The following is a 12,183-nucleotide window of genomic DNA, read 5'->3' as shown; positions in this document are numbered from 1 at the left end:
TCGAAAGCATTATCGAAATAAACATGTTGGGGATCAATTGGGAATAGAAAATGCCTTTGTTAAAATGTAAGTAGAATACTTAGCAATCTTATTCCGTACAATATCAAGTCTATTCAGTTGTATATTTCAGTAATGGTAAACCAGCACCTGAACCAACGTTGAGAAGTTCTCAAAATCCAGAAGCAAGCGATGAACGGTAAGTTTCTTTTAATATATATATGTCATAACCATGATATGAACTTTGTGATGTGTAGGGAAGAAATTTCGTGTGATGATCTTATCAACATACAAAGAAAAATTGGAAAATGCGAGCGATGCCATTCTGAATTAGGTTTTAAGGATGAGGAAAACTACTCACAAAACGAGAAATCACATGAATGTGAAAGGTATGTCACATGAGCAAGCGATGAATGGTATGTTTCTTTTAAAGTGTATGTCATAACCACGATATGAACTGTGTGATATGTAGGGATGAAATTTCGTGTGATGATCTTATCGAGATACAAAGAAAAATTGGAAATTGCAAGCGATGTCATTCTGAATTAGGTTTTATGGACGAAGAAAACTACTCTCAAAACGAGAACACACATGAATGTAAAAGGTATATCACATAAAAAAAAAAAAAAAAAAAAAGTAGAGGAGTTGTTTATATTCATACAATAAAGAAAAAAAATCATATCTTTTTTTTTACAGTATCAAGAAGATTAAACTTCAACAAAAACACATTAGAAGGAATAGGAAACGCTGTAAATTTTGTGTGCGGACATTTACAAAGTGAGTACACAATAAACTTTATGGATGAAATATCATTTTCAATATATACTGTATATTAGTTTAAGAGATTTGAAAAAACATATGAGACGCTCACACCGACCGCGTGTAGTACCAAGACCCCAGATTCCGCGTCCTAGAACGATTGTGGTGGATGGCGATACAATCCCAGAGGATATTCCTGAAGATTACAGGTAAAAATAAAACATGATTGATATCAAATAACAATTCATGAAAGGAGTTTATTTTATTTTTGAAGGGATATCTTTCAAAGCAATTGGCGAGCAATACGAACCCATTTTCATATCGGTAATGCGGTTCAAGAGCGTTACACGTTTCGTATCCCTGACCAAAGCATGATCGATCAAGGTCTCGAATCATTATGGCCATACTTTCGTGAAAATATTTTCCAGAGACAACGACAGGCGTTCAAAATCCGTGTCGCATTTGGATTTATTTTACGACATGAAGGAAATGAAGACGACTCGCCAGTACTATATCGTTACTTTCATCCGGACAATCACTCCAATTATTTGTATTTAGGCCCTGAAACTATCCGCGATCGAACCGAATTCGATCAATTCCTTGTCGATATTCAACGGAAGAATATCAGACAATGGTCGGATAGATTAAAATCCGAAAGCGCTTGGGTCGTGGAATCTGTCTGTAATGTTGAATTTTACATCAATCCATTTCGGTATATACCGATTGGTATACCAGATGCATTACCTGAATTTATTATTTCAAATAAAGGTCTATGTTCCCTATACCTCGGGAGACACGGACCGTTTCGAGACAACTTATGTTTCTTACGATGTGTGGCATTACATCAACAAAAGCTCCGAGGTATCACGAAAAAAAGAATGGATGTAAAGCCTTCGAAAGTCAAATTAAGTAGAATATTTAAGGAATTATTTGGTACTCAAAATATTGATTCTTTTCCCGGTGTCACAATTCATGACTTGAATTTACTCGAAAAGAAACTCAAGACGAACACCAATGTGTACCAATTGGATGAGTGTTACGTGGCCACCATGATACGGCGAGGTCTCAATCAATTTGAACATACACTGAATTTGAACCTATTTCGTCAGCATTTTAGCTACATACACAACTTCAATATGTATGCTAATATTTTTCAATGTAAAAATACCTCTTGTCAGGTTTTCTTCCAGAACAGTCACGATTTGAGACGTCATCACTGCAAGACGTTGACCGAAGTCTTTCCCGGTAAAATCGCTCAACCACAGACAAATGTATTTGCAAAACTGGAAGATGAAGGTCTATCCTTTCAATCCGAGGACAAAGTCTTCCCTTATCGTGGTGTATTTGACTATGAATCATCGTTCTCAATCAGTTCACTCCCAAAATCCGGTCCGAGGACTACATTTTTGAATCGTCACGTTGCCATGGCGGTGGGGGTGCAAACCAACGTTCCAGGTTTTTCGGAATTTCAATGTTTTATAGGTGAACCGGAACAGATTGTCCAACAAAAGCTGGAATATCTCGAAAAAGCCTCTGCCCAAGCCTATGAACTGCTGAAACGGAAATTCTCATTCGTTTACGAGTTTCTGGAAGTTCGATTGAAACTATTTCCCAGAGAAGTACAGGTCGATGTTCGTAAGTTGGTTTCTGCTGGTTTTTATTTCACTGGTTTTAAAGACAGGACCAAGTGCTTCAGGTAACGTCTTGTTCATTAAAATAGAGACTTGGATACATAAAATACGGGACTTAATTTCTAATCAAACAAATACGTTTAAACAAGTTGTGCGAATAGTTTTACGTTCAAAAACACTATCATAAAACAAATCTCAACTTCATTCCAGTTGTGGTCAATCTGTCCAAGAATGGGAAGTCGAAGATGACCCGAAGCTACTCCGATGGCATAGATCCAATTGTGATATCATTAACGGAAAGGATACAAGAAACATACCAATCGGTTAGTTAAGCCAAAGATTTCAATTTGTAAGAAAAAAAAGAGAAGCATCGAATCAATCTGATCTGTAATACCAACAAAGTGTAAAGATGGATCGATGTTTAAAACGTCTCAAAAGCGTAAATGAACCGAACCAAATCTTGATTCTTTTTGTAGTTTCATGAAACACCACCTGAAATTGCCTTATTATACTACCGTTTACGCTGTCATAATAGAACGAGTTACGTGAGTGAGTAGTGAATTCTCCGTTCATATGACGTTACTTCCACTACCTTGTAAATATTGATTAAATCTAGATTCCATTCTTCGTCAATTCGAACTTATTCCACCCCATGGCCATGGAAACGCTACAAGTTCAGCCACACGACCGCCAACATCTGGGAATCCACAGGCTTCAGCAGATCAAAGAAAAAGTCATTACAAATGGCATTGGTATCACATCAAATTCACCAATGTTTCAAACAGCTACATTTAGAAATTCTTCGTGCTCCACCCCTCCACCTAGTGTGGTTGCGTCCACCATCGCGAATTCACATAGAAATCTTGCAATTAATTTGGAGAACATGAACTTGTTTCCATGTTTGAATCCGGTAAATCCTCACATGAAGAGCGAGAAATCTCGTCTCCAAACTTTCCTTGATCACTCGTCATCGTGGCCTACTCATAGGATTCGCACAACTCCCAGACAAATTGCAAACGCAGGAATGTATTACTTGGGTGAGGCTCATACTTTCAAGCTTAGGTCTCATACCATAAAAAAAATAAAAAAAATAAAAATAAAATTTGGTAAGTTGTAGAATTACAAAGTGAAATATTCTCCAGGTGTAAGAGATCGTGTAAAATGTTGGTATTGCAACGGAGGATTACAAAATTGGGAGAGAGATGACGATCCATGGCAAGAGCACGCCAAGTGGTTTCCATTGTAAGTTGAATTTTCTGTCTCCATGAAAGAATTTACCAGATTTGGCTTTTTTATGATTTCTATGTTTAACAAACTTGGATCTCCTGCCCAGGTGCGAGTTTGTTCTTCAACAAAAAGGTCCAGATTATGTTCATGGGATCGCCTTTCGATTCCCCAATCTAAGAAGACCGACAATTCGGAATCCAGCAAATCCAAATCAACTCAGGAATATTCAATCAGGACAAATGTAAACCTCCTAAAGTCATGTTCTTGATCATCATCTTGGTTTTGTTCTTTGTAGTTATCTATTTCTTTGTTTAGTTTACGAAACGGACATCGAAATGGTGGCCCTGAAATCATCGATCCCAGGGAAGAGATAAGATCTCTAGAGAGGAAAGTTGACGGAGAGATGTCTTCGTCTGAACTGGTGGAGCAAGCAAAACTAATGGGATTCGATGAAAGAACGATAAAAACTGCTTTGAAAAGGTGAAATTTTGTCAAGAAAGCTATTTTTTAATTTTTATTGCATTGCAATTATGAATAGCATTGAAAACCGATCTTTCTACAGGAAATATGAAACCACTGGTTATGGATTTTCTAGGCTTGAAAATCTCGTTGAGTCTATTCTTGCGATGGAGGAAGAATCTGCTTCCAATAGATCTGAAGAAGAAGGATTGGCAACAAAGAAAGCAACTCCTTCAATAGCATCTGGACTTCAAGAGATTCGTCGTTTACAGGAGGAAAGAACGTGTAAAGTTTGTGGCAACGAACAAGCGAGTGTTGTTCTTATTCCATGCGGACATATTGCTTGTTGTATTGGTTGCGCTGAAAACGCATCGACTTGTCCCATTTGTCGTTTGCGAGTTCGAGAAAAAGTCCGATCTTTTATTGTTTAAAGCAAAAGTTTGGATTCTTTTGAAATGTAAGTCAACGCCGCGCTATGGTGATTTGATATGAAGTGTGAACCGTATTTAGAGCGCTACCTTGCGTTATCCTCACAATCGATTCAGTTACAAACATCATCGCTGGCTGGCAGTACGATAACATCCAAAACTTTTCAATTTAAATTGTTATTCAAAAAACTTGCCTTGTATAGTATTTTCTGGAATTTCCCAAAGGTTCTTTTCAAGTTTTGAACATGTATTCACGTTGCTATCATATTATAATTCGTTACATAGCCATTTATTTCATCACCGTTGCGCAATATGCGTTTCGCGATCGTCATACCTTGAAATCATTTGCCTCTGGCTACTCTCCAAGCTTTCAAGGAAAAGTATGAAAAAGCAAACTTATATTCACGATCGATCAGCATGATGATAGTCTTAAAATAGATATTCGTTTCTATTGGAATCATACTCACAAATATATCAAATTGAAACGTTTAAGAGGTCTGTAAACGCACACATCCAGTATGCTTGTGCTTTTTTAATAGGTTCAGTGATAATACAACACACTCAAGGATTAAAATAACGCAGTAATTCATGAAAGCGGGTTACAAGATTCTTCGATCAGCAAAACAAAAATTCCAACGCTTAAACGACATGCTTTAAAATACAGCTTCTTGAAGGAATTTCGTAAAATCATGCTGTAACAGTGTGCAGAAGTTTCGCAAGACAACGACTTAGTTTTCGGCTCACTTGACTGATCATTGTCTGTCACAGGATCACTTTCCTGGTTTCGGCACAAGAAACATTGTTAAAATCAACACACGATTGGAGGAATCGAATCGCTGAAATGTTACAAAAGGTATTTTTCATCAGGGCAATCGTGAAACGTCCGGCGCCAAACATTCTATTTGGAGTTTCAAACTAATAAATTTGACACTTCAACATAGCTATTCTATATTATATTATTCCAAATTGCATGATGTAAGCGTTTGTGTTTTAACCCTATTTCTGTGATCCTTAATTGTTCATTTATGTTATATTTATTATGCTATAGCGGTTAGCATCGTAATTTTCGCTTCGCACAGTTCATGGCGGAAAATATAAGATCTGATACAAATGACCTTTGAACACATAGTTGTTGCTACATTAAGTCGTGGAAAATTGTAATTATAAGTCTAAAATGAAATGTTTTTCGGTTTTGAATGAACATTGGTGCAAACGCAAATACCATTTAGGCCCGAGGGGTAGCGAAGTTAGACGTCACAGACTAAAAACATGTGTACATATGAATAGGTAAAATACGTCAGTACGTGAGCAAACGTAAGAAAACCTGACGAGCATGCATAGGAATAAAATAATGCACAATGCGAATAAAAACAGAAGTTGACCAATACATTGGACTAAATTAACCTACAAGAGTGGTTCGAACAAACCGTGTACAATGTGAACAATTAATTGGGTAACTAAAATACAGTCTATCTAAAACAGGTAACATCTCACACCGTAAACAAGTGTCTTACAAATGTGATGTCGCAATATTAAAATGTGTTGGTTCTGAAACAGGTGCGTAAAAATAATCCCGTGACACATCAACGTAGCTATTCTAATCTCTAACATCGTGTAGCACAAAATTCTATTATTCCAACTTGCGTGATGTAAGCGCTTGGATTTTGCCACTTTTTCTGTGGTCGATGACATTAAGTTGTGGAAAATTGTAATTATAAGTCTGAAACGTGGTGCAATTAATTGTTTGTTTTATTTTAACAAATATTTTTCGGTTTTGTTGAAAAAACATGGTGCAAACGCTAAACAGATAAATACATTCGTGCCAAATACGTTCAAAAATACCGCAAACAACCAGGAGTGCATATAACCTGTCAATAAAACCTTCGTTTCAACATTCGGTTTTGCTATTTATTAGTTTGAAACTCCAAATAGAATGTTTGGCGCCGGACGTTTCACGATTGCCCTGATGAAAAATACCTTTTGTAACATTTCAGCGATTCGATTCCTCCAATCGTGTGTTGATTTTAACAATGTTTCTTGTGCCGAAACCAGGAAAGTGATCCTGTGACAGACAATGATCAGTCAAGTGAGCCGAAAACTAAGTCGTTGTCTTGCGAAACTTCTGCACACTGTTACAGCATGATTTTACGAAATTCCTTCAAGAAGCTGTATTTTAAAGCATGTCGTTTAAGCGTTGGAATTTTTGTTTTGCTGATCGAAGAATCTTGTAACCCGCTTTCATGAATTACTGCGTTATTTTAATCCTTGAGTGTGTTGTATTATCACTGAACCTATTAAAAAAGCACAAGCATACTGGATGTGTGCGTTTACAGACCTCTTAAACGTTTCAATTTGATATATTTGTGAGTATGATTCCAATAGAAACGAATATCTATTTTAAGACTATCATCATGCTGATCGATCGTGAATATAAGTTTGCTTTTTCATACTTTTCCTTGAAAGCTTGGAGAGTAGCCAGAGGCAAATGATTTCAAGGTATGACGATCGCGAAACGCATATTGCGCAACGGTGATGAAATAAATGGCTATGTAACGAATTATAATATGATAGCAACGTGAATACATGTTCAAAACTTGAAAAGAACCTTTGGGAAATTCCAGAAAATACTATACAAGGCAAGTTTTTTGAATAACAATTTAAATTGAAAAGTTTTGGATGTTATCGTACTGCCAGCCAGCGATGATGTTTGTAACTGAATCGATTGTGAGGATAACGCAAGGTAGCGCTCTAAATACGGTTCACACTTCATATCAAATCACCATAGCGCGGCGTTGACTTACATTTCAAAAGAATCCAAACTTTTGCTTTAAACAATAAAAGATCGGACTTTTTCTCGAACTCGCAAACGACAAATGGGACAAGTCGATGCGTTTTCAGCGCAACCAATACAACAAGCAATATGTCCGCATGGAATAAGAACAACACTCGCTTGTTCGTTGCCACAAACTTTACACGTTCTTTCCTCCTGTAAACGACGAATCTCTTGAAGTCCAGATGCTATTGAAGGAGTTGCTTTCTTTGTTGCCAATCCTTCTTCTTCAGATCTATTGGAAGCAGATTCTTCCTCCATCGCAAGAATAGACTCAACGAGATTTTCAAGCCTAGAAAATCCATAACCAGTGGTTTCATATTTCCTGTAGAAAGATCGGTTTTCAATGCTATTCATAATTGCAATGCAATAAAAATTAAAAAATAGCTTTCTTGACAAAATTTCACCTTTTCAAAGCAGTTTTTATCGTTCTTTCATCGAATCCCATTAGTTTTGCTTGCTCCACCAGTTCAGACGAAGACATCTCTCCGTCAACTTTCCTCTCTAGAGATCTTATCTCTTCCCTGGGATCGATGATTTCAGGGCCACCATTTCGATGTCCGTTTCGTAAACTAAACAAAGAAATAGATAACTACAAAGAACAAAACCAAGATGATGATCAAGAACATGACTTTAGGAGGTTTACATTTGTCCTGATTGAATATTCCTGAGTTGATTTGGATTTGCTGGATTCCGAATTGTCGGTCTTCTTAGATTGGGGAATCGAAAGGCGATCCCATGAACATAATCTGGACCTTTTTGTTGAAGAACAAACTCGCACCTGGGCAGGAGATCCAAGTTTGTTAAACATAGAAATCATAAAAAAGCCAAATCTGGTAAATTCTTTCATGGAGACAGAAAATTCAACTTACAATGGAAACCACTTGGCGTGCTCTTGCCATGGATCGTCATCTCTCTCCCAATTTTGTAATCCTCCGTTGCAATACCAACATTTTACACGATCTCTTACACCTGGAGAATATTTCACTTTGTAATTCTACAACTTACCAAATTTTATTTTTATTTTTTTTATTTTTTTTATGGTATGAGACCTAAGCTTGAAAGTATGAGCCTCACCCAAGTAATACATTCCTGCGTTTGCAATTTGTCTGGGAGTTGTGCGAATCCTATGAGTAGGCCACGATGACGAGTGATCAAGGAAAGTTTGGAGACGAGATTTCTCGCTCTTCATGTGAGGATTTACCGGATTCAAACATGGAAACAAGTTCATGTTCTCCAAATTAATTGCAAGATTTCTATGTGAATTCGCGATGGTGGACGCAACCACACTAGGTGGAGGGGTGGAGCACGAAGAATTTCTAAATGTAGCTGTTTGAAACATTGGTGAATTTGATGTGATACCAATGCCATTTGTAATGACTTTTTCTTTGATCTGCTGAAGCCTGTGGATTCCCAGATGTTGGCGGTCGTGTGGCTGAACTTGTAGCGTTTCCATGGCCATGGGGTGGAATAAGTTCGAATTGACGAAGAATGGAATCTAGATTTAATCAATATTTACAAGGTAGTGGAAGTAACGTCATATGAACGGAGAATTCACTACTCACTCACGTAACTCGTTCTATTATGACAGCGTAAACGGTAGTATAATAAGGCAATTTCAGGTGGTGTTTCATGAAACTACAAAAAGAATCAAGATTTGGTTCGGTTCATTTACGCTTTTGAGACGTTTTAAACATCGATCCATCTTTACACTTTGTTGGTATTACAGATCAGATTGATTCGATGCTTCTCTTTTTTTTCTTACAAATTGAAATCTTTGGCTTAACTAACCGATTGGTATGTTTCTTGTATCCTTTCCGTTAATGATATCACAATTGGATCTATGCCATCGGAGTAGCTTCGGGTCATCTTCGACTTCCCATTCTTGGACAGATTGACCACAACTGGAATGAAGTTGAGATTTGTTTTATGATAGTGTTTTTGAACGTAAAACTATTCGCACAACTTGTTTAAACGTATTTGTTTGATTAGAAATTAAGTCCCGTATTTTATGTATCCAAGTCTCTATTTTAATGAACAAGACGTTACCTGAAGCACTTGGTCCTGTCTTTAAAACCAGTGAAATAAAAACCAGCAGAAACCAACTTACGAACATCGACCTGTACTTCTCTGGGAAATAGTTTCAATCGAACTTCCAGAAACTCGTAAACGAATGAGAATTTCCGTTTCAGCAGTTCATAGGCTTGGGCAGAGGCTTTTTCGAGATATTCCAGCTTTTGTTGGACAATCTGTTCCGGTTCACCTATAAAACATTGAAATTCCGAAAAACCTGGAACGTTGGTTTGCACCCCCACCGCCATGGCAACGTGACGATTCAAAAATGTAGTCCTCGGACCGGATTTTGGGAGTGAACTGATTGAGAACGATGATTCATAGTCAAATACACCACGATAAGGGAAGACTTTGTCCTCGGATTGAAAGGATAGACCTTCATCTTCCAGTTTTGCAAATACATTTGTCTGTGGTTGAGCGATTTTACCGGGAAAGACTTCGGTCAACGTCTTGCAGTGATGACGTCTCAAATCGTGACTGTTCTGGAAGAAAACCTGACAAGAGGTATTTTTACATTGAAAAATATTAGCATACATATTGAAGTTGTGTATGTAGCTAAAATGCTGACGAAATAGGTTCAAATTCAGTGTATGTTCAAATTGATTGAGACCTCGCCGTATCATGGTGGCCACGTAACACTCATCCAATTGGTACACATTGGTGTTCGTCTTGAGTTTCTTTTCGAGTAAATTCAAGTCATGAATTGTGACACCGGGAAAAGAATCAATATTTTGAGTACCAAATAATTCCTTAAATATTCTACTTAATTTGACTTTCGAAGGCTTTACATCCATTCTTTTTTTCGTGATACCTCGGAGCTTTTGTTGATGTAATGCCACACATCGTAAGAAACATAAGTTGTCTCGAAACGGTCCGTGTCTCCCGAGGTATAGGGAACATAGACCTTTATTTGAAATAATAAATTCAGGTAATGCATCTGGTATACCAATCGGTATATACCGAAATGGATTGATGTAAAATTCAACATTACAGACAGATTCCACGACCCAAGCGCTTTCGGATTTTAATCTATCCGACCATTGTCTGATATTCTTCCGTTGAATATCGACAAGGAATTGATCGAATTCGGTTCGATCGCGGATGGTTTCAGGGCCTAAATACAAATAATTGGAGTGATTGTCCGGATGAAAGTAACGATATAGTACTGGCGAGTCGTCTTCATTTCCTTCATGTCGTAAAATAAATCCAAATGCGACACGGATTTTGAACGCCTGTCGTTGTCTCTGGAAAATATTTTCACGAAAGTATGGCCATAATGATTCGAGACCTTGATCGATCATGCTTTGGTCAGGGATACGAAACGTGTAACGCTCTTGAACCGCATTACCGATATGAAAATGGGTTCGTATTGCTCGCCAATTGCTTTGAAAGATATCCCTTCAAAAATAAAATAAACTCCTTTCATGAATTGTTATTTGATATCAATCATGTTTTATTTTTACCTGTAATCTTCAGGAATATCCTCTGGGATTGTATCGCCATCCACCACAATCGTTCTAGGACGCGGAATCTGGGGTCTTGGTACTACACGCGGTCGGTGTGAGCGTCTCATATGTTTTTTCAAATCTCTTAAACTAATATACAGTATATATTGAAAATGATATTTCATCCATAAAGTTTATTGTGTACTCACTTTGTAAATGTCCGCACACAAAATTTACAGCGTTTCCTATTCCTTCTAATGTGTTTTTGTTGAAGTTTAATCTTCTTGATACTGTAAAAAAAAAGATATGATTTTTTTTCTTTATTGTATGAATATAAACAACTCCTCTACTTTTTTTTTTTTTTTTTTTTATGTGATATACCTTTTACATTCATGTGTGTTCTCGTTTTGAGAGTAGTTTTCTTCGTCCATAAAACCTAATTCAGAATGACATCGCTTGCAATTTCCAATTTTTCTTTGTATCTCGATAAGATCATCACACGAAATTTCATCCCTACATATCACACAGTTCATATCGTGGTTATGACATACACTTTAAAAGAAACATACCATTCATCGCTTGCTCATGTGACATACCTTTCACATTCATGTGATTTCTCGTTTTGTGAGTAGTTTTCCTCATCCTTAAAACCTAATTCAGAATGGCATCGCTCGCATTTTCCAATTTTTCTTTGTATGTTGATAAGATCATCACACGAAATTTCTTCCCTACACATCACAAAGTTCATATCATGGTTATGACATATATATATTAAAAGAAACTTACCGTTCATCGCTTGCTTCTGGATTTTGAGAACTTCTCAACGTTGGTTCAGGTGCTGGTTTACCATTACTGAAATATACAACTGAATAGACTTGATATTGTACGGAATAAGATTGCTAAGTATTCTACTTACATTTTAACAAAGGCATTTTCTATTCCCAATTGATCCCCAACATGTTTATTTCGATAATGCTTTCGATAACTATCTTTTCGTTTGTAGCTACTATCACACAGTTTACAGAGAAATCGAGTGTCGTCGTGTGTCTTTCTGTGTCTTTTTAAGTTATAGAGTGTAATAAATTGTTTATCACAAACATTACATTGATACGTAACAGAAGACATTTCCCTATGTAACCTATAAAATATATATATATAATTATTCGAAATTAACAGAGTGTCTCATAAGTTTCAAGTACACAGTACTATGTGCACTATCATAACTATAACCTAGTGGTGGGTAAACTGCGAAAAGGTTAGCAAGAGTATCATTTATGAACGTCTCTCTCTCTCTCTCTCTCTCTCTCTCTCTCTCTCTTTGTTTTATTTAGGCT

General features: G+C 36.9%; 4 protein-coding genes across 4 annotated transcripts; 2 read left to right on the top strand and 2 right to left on the bottom strand.

The window, feature by feature from the left end:
* The first annotated feature begins 234 nt into the window (after window positions 1–234).
* LOC143447033 (uncharacterized) lies at window positions 235–1,644 on the top strand. Its single transcript, XM_076946943.1, has 6 exons — window positions 235–386; window positions 470–601; window positions 694–774; window positions 834–965; window positions 1,031–1,433; window positions 1,525–1,644. Exons 1-6 carry the CDS (start codon window positions 235–237, stop codon window positions 1,642–1,644), a joined length of 1,020 nt encoding a protein of 339 aa, XP_076803058.1.
* A 1,497-nt stretch (window positions 1,645–3,141) lies between these two features.
* LOC143447362 (baculoviral IAP repeat-containing protein 8-like) lies at window positions 3,142–6,304 on the top strand. Its single transcript, XM_076947427.1, has 5 exons — window positions 3,142–3,424; window positions 3,530–3,629; window positions 3,721–3,855; window positions 3,930–4,094; window positions 4,177–6,304. The coding sequence occupies exons 1-5, from the start codon at window positions 3,160–3,162 to the stop codon at window positions 4,502–4,504; spliced, it is 993 nt and encodes a 330-aa protein (XP_076803542.1). The 5' UTR covers window positions 3,142–3,159; the 3' UTR covers window positions 4,505–6,304.
* Window positions 6,228–8,691, bottom strand: LOC143447361 (baculoviral IAP repeat-containing protein 8-like). Its single transcript, XM_076947426.1, has 5 exons — window positions 8,409–8,691; window positions 8,204–8,303; window positions 7,978–8,112; window positions 7,739–7,903; window positions 6,228–7,656 (listed from the first exon to the last, which is right to left on the bottom strand). Exons 1-5 carry the CDS (start codon window positions 8,671–8,673, stop codon window positions 7,329–7,331), a joined length of 993 nt encoding a protein of 330 aa, XP_076803541.1. The 5' UTR covers window positions 8,674–8,691; the 3' UTR covers window positions 6,228–7,328.
* A 270-nt stretch (window positions 8,692–8,961) lies between these two features.
* Window positions 8,962–11,597, bottom strand: LOC143447024 (uncharacterized). Its single transcript, XM_076946932.1, has 7 exons — window positions 11,446–11,597; window positions 11,231–11,362; window positions 11,059–11,139; window positions 10,868–10,999; window positions 9,381–10,802; window positions 9,123–9,235; window positions 8,962–8,969 (listed from the first exon to the last, which is right to left on the bottom strand). The coding sequence occupies exons 1-7, from the start codon at window positions 11,595–11,597 to the stop codon at window positions 8,962–8,964; spliced, it is 2,040 nt and encodes a 679-aa protein (XP_076803047.1).
* Window positions 11,598–12,183: the final 586 nt, after the last annotated feature.

Source organism: Clavelina lepadiformis, chromosome 2 (assembly GCF_947623445.1).
Source record: "Clavelina lepadiformis chromosome 2, kaClaLepa1.1, whole genome shotgun sequence".
Lineage (NCBI taxonomy): Eukaryota > Metazoa > Chordata > Ascidiacea > Aplousobranchia > Clavelinidae > Clavelina > Clavelina lepadiformis.
Note: the sequence above shows the minus strand (reverse complement) of the source record. Positions and strands in the feature narration are given on the sequence as shown.